The sequence below is a fragment of the Eulemur rufifrons genome, chromosome 3 (assembly GCF_041146395.1).
Source record: "Eulemur rufifrons isolate Redbay chromosome 3, OSU_ERuf_1, whole genome shotgun sequence".
In the NCBI taxonomy this organism is placed as follows: Eukaryota; Metazoa; Chordata; class Mammalia; order Primates; family Lemuridae; genus Eulemur; species Eulemur rufifrons.
The window spans coordinates 17,671,434-17,693,173 of NC_090985.1; the positions used below are offsets into that span (position 1 = coordinate 17,671,434).

General features: G+C 46.2%; 1 protein-coding gene across 4 annotated transcripts in view; it reads right to left on the minus strand.

Annotated features, from left to right (window-relative positions):
• The window catches only part of PCSK6 (proprotein convertase subtilisin/kexin type 6), a 159,209-nt gene that overhangs the window by 16,773 nt on the left and 120,696 nt on the right, over positions 1-21,740 (minus strand). For 2 of the 4 annotated variants that reach the window (XM_069466679.1, XM_069466677.1), the window contains 2 exons: positions 4,268-4,447; positions 4,073-4,111 (listed from right to left, as the gene is read on the minus strand). In XM_069466679.1, the coding sequence (XP_069322780.1) occupies positions 4,073-4,111; positions 4,268-4,447 (219 nt within the window). Of the gene's footprint in view, positions 1-4,072; positions 4,112-4,267; positions 4,448-16,641; positions 17,648-21,740 lie in introns of those variants that run through there. The other 2 variants (XM_069466678.1, XM_069466680.1) reach the window with 2 other exon arrangements.

The following is a 21,740-nucleotide window of genomic DNA, read 5'->3' on the forward strand; positions in this document are numbered from 1 at the left end:
TGGGGAGTGAGTTCCAAAGCAAAGAAGAGTTAATCTGCTGGCCACCCACATTTTGTGGGGCCTTGAGGGGAAAGACAAAAGTCCTCATTCTCTGCTGCCCACAATGGGGCTTTGCTGAGGCGCACAAAGCCCTCTTCATTCGCCCTTGAAGAGTCTCCTGCCCCTCCCAGCGTCAGACCGGGCCCGTTGCGCTTCCTCCCTGGAGGCACGAAGGCTCGCCATTGCGTAGTGCCCAGGTTTGCGCTGTGGGGTCTCAGCTGCCTCTGTTCCCACCATGAACCCCCTTCCAGCTGAGTTCGCCTTGGAGGACGCTCTGGATGCAGCTCCTGGGCGACACCCCCCGCCATTTCCAAAGCCCATGGCTGAGCCAACGCCTGCTCCCTCAGCTCCAGGCTGTTTGACTATCTTGGAGTCAATTCTCATCTGATTGGATTCTTTGCCCACCTCATCCCAGGCCACCTCTGAGGGTAGCCTCAGAAACCCTTGCTGCTTTGTCCTATTGTTTTTAAGGACTCATTGAGCCAAAACATGAGCCTGGGTGCTGGGCCCCTGCTGCCACCAGGCGCAGGCCGCCCAGCAGTGGCCTTGCTGACGCAGGGACACTGGGACTCGAGGGCTTTCCTCCCGCCTTCTCCTGTAGCACTTTCTCCCTGAGGCCCCGGAGGCAGCAAATCTGTCTTGCTTGATAACGTGAACAATCTCCTCAATCTTAAGAAGAGGGGGGCGGGGTGGGACAGGGAAGTGACAGACCAATTTCCTCACTCTGTCCAGGCACAGGAGATGGGAGCTCCGGGCAGGCAGGATTTGGTCTAGCGTGTTCCCTGCTATGTTCCCAGCACCTGGAATGGCGTTTGGCTCAGAGCAGGTGCTCAATAAATGTTTGCTGAGTGGCAGAACAGTGCGTGTACAGACGAGAAGAGAATGGACAGGCACAGGGAAAGTGTAGATGTGGATGTCTTCACCATCCACAGACGGAATGTTCCAGGATGTCCCAGGAGGGCTCAGCCTTGGGGAGGGGACTGGTGTGGTGCTTCTAGCCGCTGGCCCACGGTGTATGGATTTCACCCCCAGCCCCGGCCTCTCTGCAGTGGAAAGTTTAATCAATAATCCCGAGGGCAGCCCCAGGCAAGGCTGGAGCACTCAACAGTGAGGGCGGCAGAACCTCCCCACGGCAACAAGGTCACCCACGGGGCAGGCTAAGACCCCATCCAAGGGCTGAGGATGCCCAGATAAGCATCTGTAAACAAACCTCCCCAGCACGGCTCTCTGCCTGAATTGTGTTTAAAAGCCAAATATCAAGATTCATCTCTCCCATGAAGTGTTCTTGAATTAAATCCACCTGGCTGGCCATCTTGTCTCAATCACTCTATCACCCTAAGAATGTTCTGGTACAGCTGGAACTCATTCTCTGGGTGAGCATGTTATTTATGTTGCAGTTTGTACTTACATCTGCTTTTCCTCCTTCCTCAATTAGCGTGAAAGTTCCTCCCTGACCCACTCACTTCCCAGGTCACTTTCCATAACTCCTAGTAAGAGGCTCCGAGACAAGGGGAGCTCCAGTAATGTGACGAACGCACTGGCCTGGCTGACGGCCGGTCCCACTCTACGTGGGATTAAAACCAACACAGGTTTATTTGAAAATCCCACCTTAAATCCTTTGTGGAGCAAATCCAGGATAAAAAAATAACCAAACAAATAAATGTTAGAAAGCAAACTGGGAGTCCTCGGTGGGCTTTGTCATTATGTGCTCAGACCAACTGCTGCAGGAAGAGCAGGGTTTTGTAGCACCATCTTTTTTGCCAAGAAAAGTGTGCTGGAACCTCATCATAACACTCCTGGACGCAGAGTGGCACACAAGAGTGGAGCTGGTTGACTGCAGACAAGAGGTGCCAATGAGAGTAACAGACCACGCTCATTACCAGTCTGGTCTCTTTCCTGATTGCTGTGTGACCTGAGCAAGTTTCTTAACGCTTTTGGGCCTCTGCCCTTGTCTGTGGAGTGCGTGTGGACCTGCTGGATTTACAACTCTGCACCATCCTGCTCTGGACAGGCCTTGCAGTCTATGAATCAACTCCCTCGTACCCTGTCCTGGCACCCTGGCTTCCAGACAGCACCGTGTGGGCTCCCAGCTTCCACTGCAGCCCCGCAAGGATGACCATACTGTCCAGAGCTGTCCTCAGCCCACTCAGCTTCTTTCGTTCAGTGATTGCTTCTTTCCTGAGACCCAGGCTTCCCTGCATCCCCACAACAGATCTGTCCTGGTCTCTCGGCCACTCTCTTATAGGAACCTGAGCCCCTGCCTGCCTCCTGGCCTCAGCCTTGCTGGTTTCAGCGTCTGCCAGCCCCCCAAACCCACGCCACCGCGAGTCACCTAGAGTGCTTGCTACAGGTGCAGACTCCTGAGCATCCCAGACCTGCTGAAAGTCTCTGTGTAGGACCAGCCCGGGTCTGCTCCTCAATCCAGCATCCCAGTGGGTCCCTGGGGTGGCCTCCAGCTGCACTTCTGACCCAGTGGGGCGGCCGTCACCACAAAGCTGTGGTGCCACCTCCAGTACTGTGGCACTGATGTCTTCCTGGTACCCTGTCCTGCCCTCTGAGGCTGCAGCCCTTCCTCCCCACTGGACCCTGGTCCCCAGTCCTCCCTCTCAGCAGGAGATCTTGTCTGCTGCCATCCTGGGACCTTTGTCGCCCGTGAGCATTTCCTGGACTTTCCTCTTACAACTCCTCCATTTCTCAGCAATTGCTCTCTCATCCACAGGGTCCAGGGGCCCATCACGCCCAGCACACCATGCCCATGGCCAGCTCCCCGCATTCCGGGTGCACCATCCCACAGCCTCCTTGGCCTTGCCATGGACTCGAAGGTTGCTGCTCCCCCTTCGTCCTTTGCCTTCCACACCACGGCACCCTCTGGTGCCGGCCCCTCTTTCACTCTGACCCAGTCTCTGAACCGGCTCTCCCTGCCGTTCCTGGTCTGCCTGTCTCACTTGCCCCCAAGACTACAGAGAGCGTCCTTGAGGGCTAGGAATGTATCTCATTCCCATGGAGACCCCCTCTGTCCATCTGGGCCGTGCTCAGGAGAGACTGGCTGATTCAGACTGCAGAACAGAATTATAGCGAGTGTGCAAGGCTGAAGTAAGCAGCAGATTTTAAGGAAAAAAAAATCAGTCCTTTATTAATAATTACTGAATCTTGCCACAGTTTATAAATCACAGGGGGAAGCAGAGAAGATTAGTCCATACATAATTCAATGCTCCATTTTAAAGGAATAGCAGGAGAAATTTAAAATGGAATCAACCATAATTTATGCTTGATTTGTGTTGGTAGAATTCTCCATTTTGTTATTTTTTTTTCAGAAGATATTAGATAACTCAAATCCTCAATATTCTTCGATATCACCCATCATTTATCAAGTAGCTGTAATATTTAGCTAAGGAAAATATGCCCAACCAGAAACACCCCATTTTGAGCAAATCGCTGTTGGATGTCTCAGAGGGAAAGGAACAGCTTCCAACCTAACACGCTAATAAAAACTGTGCCCGGCTCAGAGGCTGGAGATGTCCCAAGCCCTCTCTGGGCTGCTGTGGCTCTCGGCCACCTTGCAGTATAATCTGGTGGCCCAGAGCCAGGGACCACCTTGGCAATGGGTGGCTGGAGAAAAAGGATTTGGACAAGGCGTCTTTACGAGCTGTAGGATTTTTAAAACTTTTTAGGCAGCATCAGTATCTATTGATGTCGTCTCTTGAGACCCTCTCCTGGGTCTTCCATCCCACCCTCCGGGTGGTTGTGATCTCTGGGGCCAGCTCCTCCCCTGGCTGCGCTCGCTGGACCCAACCTTCCTGGGCTCTGTGAGTAACCTTGTCCTTCCCACATCCAGGCCACAAGGACTGGAAGTGGATGGACCCGAGAGAGTCTGGAGGCTGAGCCGTGAGTGGGGGCCTTTGAGGAAAAGGGGGTGCTCCTGGAGCCAGCTCTTTAACCAGGGGGCAAGTCCTGGTTCTGGTTGGGCACATAGGACCTTGCTTTCCCAGCCTGCAAAGGTTGGAGAATACTTACTGGTTTGAAGTATACTTACTGGTCTGTAAAATATTAGGAGAGCCTTGGGTGGAGGGAGCTGTGTGAGTGCAAATTACCATCATTATTATGATTCCAGGCAAGAGAAGATAGGATCATCACCCCCACCTTTTGCCAGGGACAGCCCCCTATTTCAAGAGCTACAGTGGAAAAACAAACGTGCAGAGGCCCTCTCCTCTGGCTTCAGGCTCATTACCTGTGTAATCTTCTTCGTCCTCGGGAACCTCGACCTGGGATGGTGGCAGAGCAGCCTTGGGTGGCTCCAGCTCCGGGGCCGAGAGCTCCAGCATCCGTGAGCGGGACTGATGGGAGCTGAAGGTGTGGTACGGGTGCTCGGCTGTGCCATACAAAATGAGGCTCCATTCTTTCAACTTCCCTGGAAGGCACCAAACCCACAGTCACCTTGGGAAGCCCCTGATGTACCTGTGGCATCCTCGGCCTGTGCAAAGGCCTCCATCACTCACAGAAATAAGTGTCAGGCACTACCTGGCTCTTCCTCTCACAACTGGGCTCTGGCCTGCCACCTTCACTTCCTGGTTACCTGCTGACCGGGTACAAACTTATTGCCCAAGCCACATGCCGCCTCCTCCAGGGGGCCTTATTTCTGTAAGCTGATGCCTCTGCTCTTCCTGTCCCTGCTGGGATGAGGTCAGCCCCAGTCGGACTCTCCACTGTCCTGGAGACTGTTCTCCTCTCCCTGGCCTCACTGCAGCCTCCCTTGCTGCTGCCTCCACCATGGGTGGCAACACCTGTCCTCCCCTCTTGTGATATCCAGGGGGTAGATCCGGTGCCAGGCCTGGCCAGAAGCCTTGTGCCAAAGCCTCCAAACCTGATGACTGGGTCGCATCAGGGAACCCTGCTACTGGACCATGGGAAGACTCAGTCTGTGGCTCTCTCCTTCGCAGCCAGCCCAGGGTGGGTGGGGAAGTTCTGGCGAGTAGCAGTGCTGGTCCAAACTCGAATGTCTACGGAGGCTGGGTGGAGGGAGAACCCAGCCAGACTCTGGGGGAAATGAAAGACAGCCAGGCCTGGGGAGGGCAGGGCTGGCAGGAGAGCAGCCCACTGAGACGGTGCAGCAGGGACCTTGCTCCACTGAGTGTCTCCACCTGGGATTGATGGTCCGTGTGGCTAGTGTTCTCAGGTGTACAGAGAAGTGCAAAACCTATCCTGCAATTTCCGGGTGAATTCCTGATGTTATAAAACACATTACCGATCATCTCCAACTTAGGATGGTTTGACTTACAACTTTGCAACCTTATCATGGTGTGAAAGCAATGCACATTCAGTATGCTCCTCGAGATCCCATCTGGACAAACCCATCTTAAGTTGAAAACACCATCGAAATAAGTCAACTTACAATATTTTCAACTTAAGATGAGTTGTTGAGGAGCATCTATACAAGTAAGCAACACATATTTGCAGGTCGGCGCAGCTGTAGGCCACCGATTTCGGCTTCCTTTTCTTATTATAGCGTCCCCAGATTCAGAGCAGGGGAACTGTGTTTCGAAGGTCATTGCCTTGTACAGATGAGGGGGACAGGGTCCAGTGTGACCTGCCCGACGACATGCTGCTCATGCTGACGGGAGTCCCTGCCACCCAGCCTGTCAGTGCGTATTTATAACTGGATTGGCCAACAGGAGACACACATACACACGCCAGCTGTGAGACCCCTCATTGGACCCTCATGACTGGCTGCTGGACTCCAGCTGGGGACAGCGCCTTTGCCAGCTTCATGTCCGTGTTGGCTGGAAAAATCCCTGGCTTCCTCTTCCTTTTCTGTCACTGGGTTTCTTGGCAATCAGGATGCTTTGGGCAAGGAGAAATATTGGTCTGATTCTTGGGTATTTATTGTGTTTTTACTGTCACTTCCCTCTGCTCACGCTCACTACTCCACCTCTTTGCTCTGAACGCCAGGCCATCTGTCTTTAGATACCTGCCTAGGTCCTGTTTCTGCAATGCGGGCAGTTCCACCTGTCCAAATTCATCTTTTGTTTCACTTCTGGGAATCTCTTGGCCTCCCTAAATCCCAGAACAGGGGCTCCTGCTCGTCACCATGCACAAGCACATGGGCTGTGACCCATGCCATCCTGGCCACGTGGGCAGGTGGGAAACAGGCAGGACTGGCCCTGCAGCTCACTAGGCCAGACTCCCGTACTACTCTAAGTGGCGTTTGACTTTGACCCGGTGACACAACGTGGCACATGGTAGCCCTGTTTTGTTTTAACCATCGCCCTTGCTGGCTAAGTACCAGGTCCCAAAAGTGTATAGCCCCCAAGCTGCCCCAATCAGACCCTGTATTGTTCAAGCCTCTCTCAGCCTGGCCAGGATTAAAGGATGTCGGCAAGGCTCTTCAGTTTGGAAAAACATTCCTGAGCAGACTATTTGAATCCTTTATTAAAAGGATTTGTCCTGTAAAATTTGGATTCAATCAAAAGGCTGCACTGAAGGATCCAGAAGGCCACGTGTGGCCCCGAGGCTGCAGGTTCCCCACCCTGCCGCACAGCAGCTCATCCCCCTAACACGGCTCCTAACCCAGGCTCCACACGTGACCATGGCAACATAAGACGTGCTCTGCACGGTCGCAGGTGCAGAAAACAGTCACTGGTGATGAATCTTTATCCCTTTCTCAACTCCTTAGGATCCAATTAAAGTCTTATTTCAAATCACAGAGGAATCTGAGCACTTCACCTAGCGAGTGATGAGCTGAGATTAAGGTGGAGTATAATGACTACAGGACAGGGACTACAGGCTCTGTAAGCCATCATTTGAGCTGGAATTTATTTCAACGCTAGAGGATGTCTCCAAAAACATCCACAAAAAGCCTACTCCCTAAAATTAGATTTTTATTTTCTGATATAGTTTTGGAAGCACACACCCAAGGAGCTGCTCCACACTCGGGGTGAGTGGTGTGCCCCGTGCGCAGGGAGAGGGAGCAGGAAGGATTCCCAGGGAACCAGCAGAGCAGCCTTGGTGGAGGGGGGAGGCTGGAACTCAGGAATGGAAGGAGGACTTCATTTTTATTATATTCCCATGGAACTTTCTTTTAAACTACAAACATATATTACCTGTTCACATATATGAATTTTAAAAAGTTTAATTTTTAAAATCTATGAACAAAGTGATTGTATGGTCAAAGAAAAAACATTAAAAAGCAATGGTACTTGGCTTTAATTTATGTTTCTGAGTAAGTAACAGATCAGGATGGCTCAAAATGCAATCCAATCCAAAAGTATACAAGGGAGCCAGTGGACGTCTCCCTCCCATCCCCTGCCCTGGTCACCATCCCATGGGCAACCACGGTTACCTGTTTCTTGTGTATCCTTTCACGGACGTTATATTCTTACTCAAGCAAATATGAACTTTTTTTGCCCTGTCCCCTTTATTAACTCACCTACTAGCACCTTCTACACCTTGCTTTTTCCATTAGCAATGTATCTTGGTGATGTTTCACGAGTGCATTGGAGAGATGAAGCATCATTTGCTTAAACAATCCCCTGTTGATGGGTGTTTAGGTTGGTTCCACACTTGTGCAATGACAGTCATGTGTCACTTAATGATGGGGATACATTATGAGAAATGCATTGGTAAGTGATTTCATCATTGTGCAAACAAGTTGTATGAGTGTTGTACCAACATCACAGAGTGCACTTACACAAACCCAGATGGTACAGCCTACTACACACCTAGGCTGTATGGGGTAGCCTGTTGTTCCTAGTACGGCATGTTACTACACTGAATACTGTAGGCAATTGTAACACAATGGTGTGTATCTAAACATAGAAACAATACAGTAAAAATACAGTATTATAATCTTATAGGACCACTGTTGTATATGTGGTCCACTGTGGACAGAAATATCATTTTGTGGCATGTGACTGTACAAACAGTGCTGTAGCTTTGGTCTCACAAGGCAGGAATGGGTGAGGCGGGCAGAGCAAGGGCCCTGGAGCAATGAGGTCTGAATCCTGGCTCTGCTCCCTACTAGCTGTGTGACTCTTGGGCAGATTACTCAATCTCTGTTCTTCAGTTTCCTCGTCTGTAAAGTGGGGGTGATAATAATATCTACTTCACACAGTTGTTTAGGAGATTAAATGACTTAATGATGGTAAAGCACTTACGGCATATAGGAGCGGCTACGTAAGTGTTTTGTTAAGGAAAATCGAGTGCACATATCATTTCATGTGTGTGTACGTATAACTGTAGGCTACATCCTAGAAGTAGAATTGGGCATCAAAAGAAGTGTGCTCTCTCACAGCCTGGAACCATGCTGGGACTGTCATTCTGATAATTGGGAGAGGTTAACTTTGCATTTCTCTTACTATGTGAGAAGTTGAACATCTTTTCACAGGATTAAGAGCAAGATAACTTTCTAATTTGATAAAATTTGAATCAATTTAAAAAGTTGAAAATTTACCAAAAACATTTGCTGGGAACAAGTAGCAACACTTCCAAGATGCATAAAAGCAGATCTCAGCCACATTCATAGCAAGGACAAGCAGAATGAAAAGGCGTTTTGCTCAGACCTGGTTTATATTTTTGTTCTTTTCTCCACCTGCAAGACATTCATGAGCCCCTACCAAGGGCCAGGCCCTGAGCAGACGACTGTGGAGCTGAGAGTTAGGAGACCCACAAAAGAGCAGGCAGGGAGGGGCAGTGGGCAGGAAGCAACCCCTTCCTGCACGTGCCCCAAAAGGAGACCTTCCCTGCCTAGGTAGGTGCGATTTGCAAAACTTGACCTAACGTTAAGCTTTACACAATGGAAATTTTGGATACATTTATCTCCTTTTTCTTGTACATAAATGCTCTTTTCACTTCTTCTACCAAGAGAGCCACTTAGGTTTTTCTGCCTTCAGAGGATGTAAAAATAAGTATTCTGTATCTATGGCATAAAGTGTATGCATAAATCTAAAGCATGATTTTTTTTAAAGTTATTTCTTCTCTAGTTATAAAAGAAGAAAACTTTATTAAATACTGAAACATATAAAGAAGAAAATAAAAATCACTTCTTTTGGCATATTTCTATTTGGGCTATTTTTTTTTTTTTTTTTTTTTGAGACAGAGTCTTGCTTTCTTGCCTGGGCTAGAGTGAGTGCTGTGGCATCAACCTAGCTCACAGCAACCTCAAACTCCTGAGCTCATGCGATCCTCTTGCCTCAGCCTCCCGAGTAGCGGGGACTACAGGTGCTCACCACCATGCCCAGCTTATTTTTTGTTTCCATTTTTAGTTGCCTGGATAATTTTGTATATTTTTAGTAGAGATGGGGTCTTGTTCTTGTTCCAGCTGGTCTCGAACTCCTGACCTCAAGCAATCCTCCCACTTCAGCCTCCCAGAGTGCTAGGATGACAGGTGTGAGCCACTATGCCCAGCCTATCTGGGCTATTTTCTATGCATGTGTATTTTTTGTTGACAACATGGTTCACTGTTTTCTCTTTTTTCTCCCCATTTAGCATTTTATCATGTTAATCACATTCAGAAGTTATCTTATTTATTTACTTGTTCATTGTTTTCTCTCCCTTCATCAGACTAGAGGCATTACATGGGAAGGGAATGTGTCTTTCTTATTTGGTGCATTAGCTTTAGGGTGTAGCAAGTTTCAGGCACACAGTAGGTGCTGAATAAATGTTTGCTGAATGAATTGTTACCATAAAACATAATATTTTTGACAGCAAAACATTTTACCCCATGAATGTAACCATTTATTTAACCAATCTCTCATGACGGGTTATGACAACACATTTATTCCAGTTCCCTTTTTTTAAATACATAAATCTGCCAGAAATATCATTTGATGCAGTCTGGACTACTTTCTCCTAATAGAGTCCCCAACGTGGAACCACTGAGTCAGAGAATAAGACATGGTTAAGGCTCTGCACACATAATGCCAAATGACCCCACCAGTGTTTGGCATCCCATGAGGCTTGATCCCAAAATAGCCAGGTGAATGACCACAGGCCACCTGGGTGAATCAGTTCCCTTCCAAGAATCACATCCTGTATACAGTCCCTTCCTCCAACCCCAGCCCCGGCTTAACTGAGGCAGAAGGGTCCGATACCAGTGACTTAGCACAGCAGACTAAGGCAGAGACACACAGGGTGAGCTGCTCTGGGGCTCTGGTCTTCAGGGGGACCCTGCTCCTCTCTGCAAGTCAGCAAGACCCACCAACCATGGCACCAGCACACATGTCAGGACAGGCTTGCCGGGGCCAGCACCGCCCCCCGCCACACTGGGCACTCACCAGAGGCCGCACTGTCATTGGGAAGATGAGACATGTGGATAGAGAAGAACCAAGGAAGAAGAGAAGGAGAGAAGGAGAGAGGGCAGACCACGTGCTGGCCACAGTGGCTAGAACAGAGTCCACACTCAATAGAACTGCCACCTACAGGCAGAAGAATCGTAGAATGTTGGCCCTCTTTGGACAAAGCATTTAATAAGAATGTATTATTTACTATTCACAATACTCAGCAAGCCTGCTCAAGTTTACTATTACAGAAAGCCAGCTAGTACCATGAAGCCCTTAGTTTCCTGGAGTGGGGTCTAAAAGATACCCAAATCCAAATTCTTTGGCTTTTGCACCACTAGATTCCTGAGCCTATAGAAGAAAGAACCACAAATCCACCTGCTTAAACATTTGGGGCCAGCACTGCCAGCAAGCTGCCTCCAGACGTCAACAGCAAAGGCCAGGCGATTGTCATTGTGAGAGGCAGAGGATAATCCGCGGCTAATGCTATCTGAGGCTGCCAATAAACGGCTTTATCATCATTCACTATCTTCAATGCAGCATTTCCCCTCAATGAATTAAATTCATAATGAACAAACAGGATTATTCCTATTATGCAAAGAAAGAACCAGAATTAAGGGAAGACTAAGGTTGCATTTGCCGATAGGAAAGTACCAGTGGTAATAAAGCTTTTCTCTGCCTGGCATTTTGAATTAAGCATTAAAAATCCTTGAGACGGGAATTTACAATTGGAGACAAAGCAGGTAGGGGTGAGGGGAAAGTTCTGTTAGATTAAGGACTCTGGGCTAATACTTTTGAATCCCTGGGTTTTCTTGGCCATGACAGAAGTTATTAACAATAAAGAGTTTATTAATTCTCCCCCTCACACCCACATACTTAAAATATGCAGGAAGAAATTCTTTAGCTGAAACATGGTAAAGAAAGAGGCCTGGAAAATCAAGTAAATGTATTTCAGTCTAACACTCTGGTGGAAGTTTCTTCCTTTTGAGGGCCAGTGAACCAGTCACCTGAGGGCTGCGTTTAAGTTATGCAGAGGTTTAGGTGGAAGGAATAAAAAAGACTGGCCTCCTTCTATTTATAAAAATATACAAGAACACTTTAAAAGGGTGAATTTTATGGTATGTGAATTATATCTCAACAAAGCTGTTATTAAAATAGTGCGTGTATGTTTACATTATAAATACTGTGTGTATGTATATATATATATATATATATATATACATACACACACACACACACACAGAAATAGCAACCTCTACTCACTAAATTTAACACATAATTAAAAATGCTCTTTAAGTCCACATTATGGAAAGCAAGAGGGAGGAAGATAAAGGGAATTTAGGAGATGGCTTGGAAAAGAGGATAAAGAAGGGGGCACATGTGTGTGTGTATTTCCCATGTGCACACACATCCATGCACACACATACACGCACACACAAACCCTCGGAGTCTCAGGTGTAAGAAAGAAGAAATGGAAGAGTCTTCCCTGTGCTCCTGTAGCCATAAAAACCTGGAAAGATGGTATCTTAAGTGCCAGGAAAAGGATCTAAGAATCCCTAAGTTCCAATTTTTATTTGAGTGAAACGTACAAATATACATTCAGTAAAGAACTCTGTACAACAATGTACAGCATGGCACTTTTCTTAATGGTATCTATTAATATAAGGATAGACAGGGAACACTAGAGTACTATCTTTTAAGATTTTTCAGTTTTTTCTAAGTAATAATAGTTTGAAAAGTCAAGTAATACTGTAAGGTCTATAACAAAGACAGCGTTCCTCTCTACCTCTTGGAGTCCCTGCCTTTGTTCCACAACAGCTTCTTTTAATACTTGGAGCTGATTTTTCTGACATTTACCCCTTCATTGCTAGATAAAAATACTCATTTGCTATGCCCTAGGTTCTCGATTTTAGACATTGATCTAGGAAGTTGAGAATTCAGTTCTCTTCCAACACCCTGCACACACTCAAACGTTGCTCCCCTGCCCAACTAATATTCTTCAAACACAACTTCTCACTGCATCAACATTTAGTGTCTTCCCACCACCCCCATTTCATTTTCTGGGCGATTTCCTCAAGTTTATCTTCTAACTTATCTGTTGCATTTTTAATTTTGGCCTCATATTTTTCATTTTTAAGGCATTTATCTTGGTTCTCCCGACGTTCTTTTTAAAAATGCAGCACCCTGTTCCCGTCTCCTAGGTGAAATATTTCCTCGTATCTTCCTAGAGGGTACCAATCACAGCTTTTTAGACATTTTCTTTTGCTGCCTGATGGCTCCTTCTGCCTGGGAGTGTGTTCTTGCCTAGAGTCTGCTTTGGCTATGACGTTGGAAAATTTCCTCAGATGCCTGGTGATGCCTGGACTTCCTTTCTTATTTAGTAGTGAGGTGCTCAAAAGCTGATTAGAAGTTGCCTGTGTGTTCCAGGAATATGGAAATACACTTTTTATTTGTTTTGTATATAGCAAACATGTGAGAAAGAAAATGTTGTGGTCCATAACATACCAGTTGGCTCAGATATATTAATAAATAACATTTACATGGCAAAAGTAGATACTTCCCATCAGAAACAACAAAGGTCAGAAGAAAAGTAGTATCTTTAAAGTACTGAAATTAAAAAAAAAAAAATCCCCATGCCAGAATTCTATATTCAGTGAAAATACCGTTCAGAGATGGGATGAAATAAAGATATTTTTCAAATAAATCAAAGCTTAGCAAATTCCCTGCCAGGAGACCAGCATGACAAGAAATGGTAAAGGAAGTCTTTCAGGCTAAGGGAAAATGATACCAGATGAAAATTCGAATCTATAGGAAAGAATAAAGAAATGGTAAATATGTAGGGAAACAAAGAAGATTAGTTTTTTTCTTAATTTCTTTAAAAGACAAAAGACTGCTTAAAGCAAAAAATAATATTACCAGTCATATGGAATTTGTAACATATACAGAAGTAAAATAACATCACTGTGGCACAGAAGAGGGAGCAGAGGGATGCAACTACCCTGTTATTAGCTTCTTACGTTTGTGAAGTGCGAAGCCGTTCAATGTTAATTCTAAGTAAACTGTAATAAATTAAGGATGCATATTGTAATCCCTAGAGCAACCATTCCAAGTACAGCTAAAAGCTAATAGAGGAAATGAAATGGAATATTGAAAAATGTTTGATTAATCTAAAGTAAGGCAGGAAAAGAGGAACAGAGTATATTACCTTTTTAATACTTTTAATACTGTTGAATTAAGTTTGTTGATACTGGACTTAAAATTTTTGTATTTATGTTCTTGAGTGAGATTGGCTGAAAATTGTCCATTCATAGAATGTGCTTTCAGGACCTGGTATCGAGGAGATATTGGCTTCATTAAACTAACTGGGGATAGCCTCCGTCTTTTTCTACTGTCTGGAAGAGTTTATGGAACATTGACATTATTTCTTCCATTTAAATGTTTAGCAGAATTTGCCAGTGAATCTGTCTTGATTGGTCTTCTTAGAGGTTTGTCAACTTTATTAGTTTCTTCAAAGAACTAACTTATGGCTTTATTGATATTCTCTACATAGGTCTGTTTTCTATTTTATTAATTTCTGCTATTTTAAAAATTCCTTCTTTCTGCATTGAGTTTATGCTGTTAGTCTTTTTCTGCCATCTAAGTAGGATGCTTAGCACATTAATTTCCAGACTTTTCTCTTTTTTCCATTAAGGCTTGAAGAGCCAGTGGATTCTTCTGTTGTTGGGCATGGTGTTCCAATGTGTTCATTTGACCTAAATTGTTAATTGTGATAATTCTCATCTTCTACCCTTCCAGACTTTTGCTGTTTTATCTATCAAATGTATTGGTGGTATACTAACTCTCCTTCCTGCGTATGAGTTTGTCTTTTTCTCTTTGTAGTTTTAACAAGTTTTTGCTTTATATACTTGAAAGCTATGTTATAAATTACATAAAAGATTAGAAGTGAAACTTTCAGAATTGAACCAAACCTTTGATCCATACAGATGGACCCTCTACACATACATGGAGCTACATACAAAGCTCTAATTATGTTTTTTGCCATAATATTTCTGTTTGTCTGATGTGAACACACCTGCAAGAGCTTTCTTTTCGTTATTTACCTAGTATACCTTTTCTAATCTATTTTTAACTTTTCTGTTTTCTTATGTTTTAGTTGTCTTTCTTGTGTATAGTTATAAAAGTCAGTTCTAACAGGAAGCAGAAAGCACAATTAAACTAGGATAATCCAAGGAGGCTTTAATAAATAGACTATTTATAAAGATGTGAGCAGAGGGGAACAAAGCCACAAAGGATGGTGTAGGTCCCTTGGGCTAGCAGTGTTCCACAGGTAAGAGGAGGGTGAACTGGGACTTTAAGGCATGCTGGCTGCTGAGGAATAGCTAACTCATAGATAATCATCTCCTCCCTCCTTCCACTCTCCTGCTGGAGTTTCCTCTTGGCTGAACTCAACCATAGCCATAGGCAAGGGAGTCTATGGGGTGCAGAAGAGTAGAGAATGGATCTGGAGGGTAGATGAAATATGCCTGGTCTCGGTGCAGTGGCTCATGGCTGAAATCGCAGTGCTTTGGGAGGCTCGAGCAGGAGGATTGCTTAAAGCCAGGAGTTTCAGACCAGCCTGGGCAACATAGCAAGACCCTGTCTCTACAAAAATTTAACAAAAGAAGAAAGAAAAAGAAAGAAAGAAGTAAGAAAGAAAGAAAGAAAGATAGAAAGGAAGAAAGGAAGGAAGAAAGAGAAAGAAGTAGGAAGGGAGGGAGGGAGGAAGGAAGAAAGAAAGAAATATGCCTTGGCACTATAGTAAATAGAGTTGGAAAAAAAACATCCAATATGACAATCTGTCTTTCAAGAGGAGAAAAGAGTCTATTTGCCTTGATTGAAACTACTGATAATGTTGGACTTATTTTTAACCACTTGTTTTGGGTGTTCTAGTTGTACAGCTTTTTCTGTGTCTTTTTCTATCCTTTGGTGCCTCTGAGATCCCAGGGTTATAAGGTCTGCTATGAAACTCTTTTCCCTAGGTGGGCTCCACAGACTCAGCAAATTCCCTAAACCAAAAACTGGTATCACTATTCCATTCGCTTCTTTGGCTATCAACATTTCAACCACATCTTAAATTCTTTTCTGTGGAAGGGAGATTTCAAGACACCTGGTCTTCTGTATTGTTGGAAGTCAACAACATCTTTTAGCATTTTGATTCTATCTTTGTTTTGGAGTAATGTTAGCAATTTAGAAAAAAATAGATTATACTAAAAAAAGAAAAGACCACATTATGAAGAAAATCTAATCATAAGCAAACAGGGAACTTTTTAAAAAGGAAATAATTATCGAAACTCTGGAGGGGGAAATTTAAGATTATTTAAAAAAAAATCAAAAGCCCAATAGCAGGCCAGAAAAAATATTTATATGAACTATGACACATAAAGGGTTATTGTATCTATATTTTACACTTCATACATAAAATATTTTTGGATATATATACGGAACACTTATCAACTTGATGACAAGACTGGAGACTTCTTAGTATAGACAGAAAGGGCAATTTTCAAAAGGAAAAACACACTAGTACAGAAACGTTTGGAAAAATGTTCACCCTCATCAGAAATGATGGCAATACATACTAAGGAAAGCACCATCCACCTGACCTAGAACTGGCACATCAGGGTGCCCGCCCGCTCCTGGCAAGACTATAAATTGGTTCAACTATTTCAAAAAGCAAATTGGCAGTATGTATCAAAAGCAGGTAAATTTGTTGTTTCTAGCTCTTCTTTGTCCCAGAAATTTTACTTCTGGAGAACGATCTCAAAGAAATAACATTAAATTTAGGAGAAAGCCTTCTGTACTAAGCTGTCCATTTATAACAGCAAAAAACGGAAAACAAACTACATATCCAACAATAGAGAGATGCTTAAATACATTATGGTACTTGGTGAAGTATTATAAAAACCTATAAAATGCTGCTCACAAAGGATATTTAATGACATTGAAATGTCCTTGTGATACAAGTAACAACAAAAAAAAATAACAAGTTATCTATGCAGCATGGTTAGAACTCTGCAAAATGTTAGGGGAAAAAAAGACCAAATGGAGACCTGTATAGACATGTTTTTGAACACGGTGTGTTTCTGGAAATAAGTAACAAAGTCAAATGCTCAGAAATTCAACGCACTCATATACCCTGGGGCAGATTTGGTTGTCAGAACTGGGAGCTGCGCAGGCAGCAGGAACCTCCAGGCACACCTTTGCTCCTAAGTGCTGACTGGGGACGAACCTGAGGGGTTTTAGGAGAACTCTTCCTCTTCCTCTTCTCTACTTGTCATTTTCACTTTCATTCATATTTAGTATTTTATTTGCAAAACTTCAATATGAGGGGGGACATTATCTTTTTGCTACGTCCGACTGAACAACACCGTGACTCATAACGTGCACAGTGGCAATTGGTAACCCTCACAAAAGTAAGTGCGGATAATGCACTTCTTTTTTTCTTGAACTAGACAGAGTCTGGGGAAAGGCGCCACCGTAATGGCCCCTCGAAAGAGAAGGGAGGCAAAGAGATCCACTGCGATATTAATGCAAATGGGGTTAAAAATGGAACTTTTTGACAACTGCATGTATGGTGACTGGAGACTACGCCAAGTTCTTCAGTTCTGTTTCCAAGGAAGTGGGAGTGATACTCTAAAATCACACTTTCCAGAAATGAGAGTTTAGTGACAAACTTTAAAGCCGGCACAGAAGGCATGTGCTTTAAATCTGTCTTCCTTTCTAGCATCAAGCACAAGATAGATTGAGCCATAGAACGCAGACTGCAGAATTTCAACTCTTATCTTGGAAATAAAGATTAGCTTGAAACAGATGTCAATAAAACACAGACCAAGAAAGCTAGCAATAAAATGAGAACAGTTACGTTCTTAGGAAAAAAGACATGTATGAAAGGGACCCGACAGGAAATCAAAACTCCATGGAACTTTTTATGATAAAAAAAAGGAAAAACCAGTCACACAAGAGAGACTAATTTCTTCCCCTTTTACTCGATTATTAAACATTTTACTGAGTATGTACAGTTGAAAAGAGTTGTTTAAAATTATATGAGCTCCTGATTTAAACAAGGCTCATGCTAACACACACATTCATTCGTTCAATCATTCAACAACTATTAATACTTGTTAACCGTGTTCTAAGTGCTGAGCCCTTGGGGGAGAGAGCTGAGACCCCCAGTTCTGGGCTTCCAAAGTTGATGCAGTTCTAAACTAGACCAGTTCTACACGACGCCTTTGCAATATGTCATAGAGATTATTGAAGCTCTTGTTCACTCTGAGCATGTGTGTTTTAGTCCCAGTTCCCTAGAAAACAAGGGTCTGAAGCAAAGCTCATGGGCTGAGGCTCTATGGGAAGGTGCAACTCCAGGGCAACAAGAGTGGGGGTCAGGGAGGAGCATGAGAAAGAGGAGAAGCAAAGGTGAGGTGGTGTGTTCCAAGCTAGCAGCAGCTTTGCAACAAAACGGGGCAGTTGGTTGGCCAGGGGAAGTCTTCCAAACAGGGCTTGTGGGACTGACCTGCCACTGTCAGTGGGATGGGGGTCAGCTCCATGTCCCTCTTTCACTGGGTAAACCTCCTTTCTGCCTTGTGTTTCCTGCCCCCTCCAGGCAGCTACATGCAGGGGAGGCCAGAGGCCAAGCCTCACTTGCAAGTGGAGAGAAAAGCCACAACCTCCCCAGGTCCTGTGAGGGTTGACCTGACCCCTGTAGTCTGGGCAGCTCCTACCTGGGTGGGCACAACAGCAGCCATGCCAAAGCCCAGCCTGCACTGCTGGGGAGGCTGGGGGAGCCCGAGGAAGTGGGAACTGGATCCCTCCACCAGGAAACAGGCAAGGCCCGAGTGCAGCAGGGCTGAGCCCAACTGGGAAGGCATGTAACGGGGCCAGCATGACACTTAGGGAGTAAAACATAATCAAAATACATGCTTTGAGGTATGCAGCAAGAACTGTCATGAGTAATGATGGAAAAGAACCTACTGCCCTGGGCTTTCTCTCGTCTTCCATTCAAGTGAGCACAGCACCTTGGTGAGACACCAGCTAACAGAACAAGGCAGAACTGCAGAGTTTGGTATGTAACTGGCATGTGTAGTTGGTGCCAAGGGAGCTTAATACCAAGAAATACTATTGGTGTATTTGACATTACAGGCACTATGGACAAAGACAGATTATGATCCTGAAGCCTTTAAAATTCCTCATAAAGGATTTGTTCATATAAAACTTCCTTACATTTGAACCTCCCTCAGGCCCGGTGAGGTAGATACTATTATTCCCACCATATACGTGCAGAAACAGAGACACAGAGGTTCCCCGTCTAGGCTAGAAAGTGGCCAGTTGGAACTCAGAGTACACCTGCCGGGCGCTCTCATCATCCTCAAATCTGAATCCTGCCCAGCGACTCCAGTGTCCGACTCCAGTTTCCAAGGCAACCTGGTCTCCTCCCATCACCCTCCTGCTCCTCACACAGGTTGACGGGAATGTGGGTCAGGCTTGGTCTCCGTAAAGTATCTGTGCCCCGACAGCTTACTCTGCAAGTTTTGGCAAAAGCCCTCTTTGATCTCACCCCAGCTTCAACCTTATGAGAAGGAGAGAACCAAAGATGGGATTCCAGGGAAGCAAGCAGGTGGCATCAGGTGCACTGAGCTGAGCTCCAGAGGAAGCCAGGCCATGTGGGCAGCTCTTTAATGGGGTGAGCACAGAAGCCACTGAGAAGCCAAAGCAGTTCTGGGCTTACTATCTCCTCCCAGCAGTTTCAAACAAAAGTTCTTGGTTAGCCATTGTTCTTTTGACAAATCTGACTTCTTCTCTAGGTTGGTGAGAATCTGGAAATCATGCTGTGGAACCAAGAAATACAGAGCACACATGGGTTGCTACCCTTTTGGAAACAGAAGAAAGATTAGAGAAAAAAGATAACTTTTAATTATGGAGAAAGAGTGAATTCTCAGAGTTCAAGAGAACGAAATAGATTTTTTTAAAATGCCATCAATTGTCTCAGACAGTCTATTTATTACTATGTGAATACCAAGTATGTAAAACTAAAACTCTTTGGAGCCATGAAATAAGATACATGGTGTCGATTACAGAGAGGAGATTGGAAACATGCTTGATCATTTTTTCCATTTAAACATTGATGCCTCACAGTTCTCCCTGGCAGGGAAACATGGTAGGAGGTGCCCTAGCTCCTTAGGTGGGCTCTAGGCCATGCCAGTGAAGTTCGGGCGCAGCGCGGAGAGCAACCTTACCTGGTCGAGCTACCTGGAGGTCACTGAGTTGAGCCCTTGGGGTGGAGGGGGGCAGGGATAAAGAATGGGGAAGCACGCTTCACTCTGTGCCTACCAGCAGACCTGAGTGTGATAGGTGTGCAGTCTAGGTGAGCGTGTGCTCAATGATTGGAGAAGCACCAAGCAAAGCCACCCCTGGTGCCACACAAAACCAAGCATGATTCCTGCTGAGCAAGGAAGACCCACGCTTCATGTGCTCCAGGGGTGCTCACAGGAGCTGCAGGTCATGGGGAGGTGCAGGGCCCTTCCTGTGCCTGAGGGTGCTGAGCGGGACGCTCCCTGGGCGGGGAGGCTGGCCTCACCCCAGTAGGCGCACAGGCTCTGCCTTGTGGCCCAGGTGCGACCACCCATGTGGGCTTCCAGAGGAGGAGGGCAGGATGGGGAGGCCCCTACCCCCAGTTGCTTGGTCTGGGTCACCACTTCTGCACAACCCCATCTCACCAGAGAGGGGCTCGGCACAAGGCCAGAGAGGCAGGAAAAGTGAAGGCAGGAGGCCCCAACCCCAGGCCTGTCTGATGCCTGATGCAGGAGAATGAAGTGTACATGTTTCCCAGAGAAGTGAAACTTTCTACACTCAGTGGCCAAACTTAAAATCTGGGGCATTCTGGATGAAAACTCTCTAAAATGCAGCCAAACTTCTCCAAAAGACGCTCTGCAGGACAGGATCCTGACCCCTGCTCTGACTGTACTGTCGCCGGGCTCCCTGCACAATGACCTGCGTGTGGCTGGCGTGGCCTGTGGGCTCGCCCGCAGTGGAAGCTGCCCCTCTGCCACAACTGCACACGCCAGGACTGCATACGCCCCGCACGCACGGGCAAAGTCCTGGTGTCTCCAGATCTAGCGCTAAGAAGCGTTCAGTGGAGGCGTGCTGAATGCAGGGACGGATGCAGCGCCACCTGCAAGCTCGGCAGGGCTGGGAACCGGGATTTCTCTCCTTCCATTCCTAAGTTGTCTCCTGAAGGAGCCGGGTCCTGGGAGAAGACACACCCTTCCCTTGGCCCAGGAACTGAAGAGGAAAATGGATGATTAATTTGCTATTCAGTTTTTTAAAATGGTTTTTTAAAACTAATCACATAAACCAAGCTCAATCTCACAGGAGGTGAGTATTATACAAGCTAGCATATCATTCAGATCACTTAATTACTTCATAAACCCCGGGTCTTAGCCTAGATTTTAAAGCACTTTTGCACGGCACACCACTGGAGCTGAGTCCCCCCCATGCACCTTTTTTTAAAGCAATTAAGCTGCAGAGATTTGAAGGAGGTTGAAATGAACAACACAGAAACGAAGCACCTTGTCCCAAGCACAGCTTCTCGGGATCCCCGTGAAGAAATGAGGACAGTGCTGCTCTTTCTGGGTGCTGTGCCTGTGTCACGCTGGTACCGAGGCCAGTGACCATGAACTCACAGGCCACCCTGACCAGGCAACCAGAGGGTGAAAGATCGTGCGACCTGGGATCAGTTCACACCTCGGCACTGACCACACCAGCAAGGCCTCTGAATCCTGGAGTCAGGGGCAACCTCCTGGGTCATCTGGTGTCACTTTCCTGGACTGGGGTCCCCAACAGACACCATCAGGTCGACCTGAACATTCCAGTGTGGGGATCATCCTTTCCCACAAGGCAGACTGGCTGTAAGGGGGATCCTCCTCCCCCCGTCATTGTGTGATATATCCTGCGTTCACAATAGCGCCTGAGTCCCCTCTGCACCCACACACTGCCTGAGCACCCTTCCCGTGGCTGCCTCACCTGCCCTGCATAGCCTCTCAGGTGTGTCCCCAGGCTTGGTCTCCCTGGGAACAATGCCTACTCCGGGAGCCAGGTCTGTGGGTACGGCGTAACCAGTGCTTAGGGAACGTTCAGCAGACACAGCACTTTGTTCTTAAGCATCCTTTGACCCCTCCCGCTGGCAGTGTTTCTGGCACTCTGACCATTTGCAGAGATCATCTCAGACTCCCCTCCCTGCCTCAAGGCCCCGTTTGCACCACAGCCCTGCCTCAGTGCACCGACATGTCTGCGGGCACGGAGCGTCCTCCCTGAGGCAGTGGCCCGTCCTTCAGGTCAGCCTGGCCAGGAAGCCCCCTGCCTCTGCTCTGCACTCAAGGAGGGCCCCAGACCCACCCC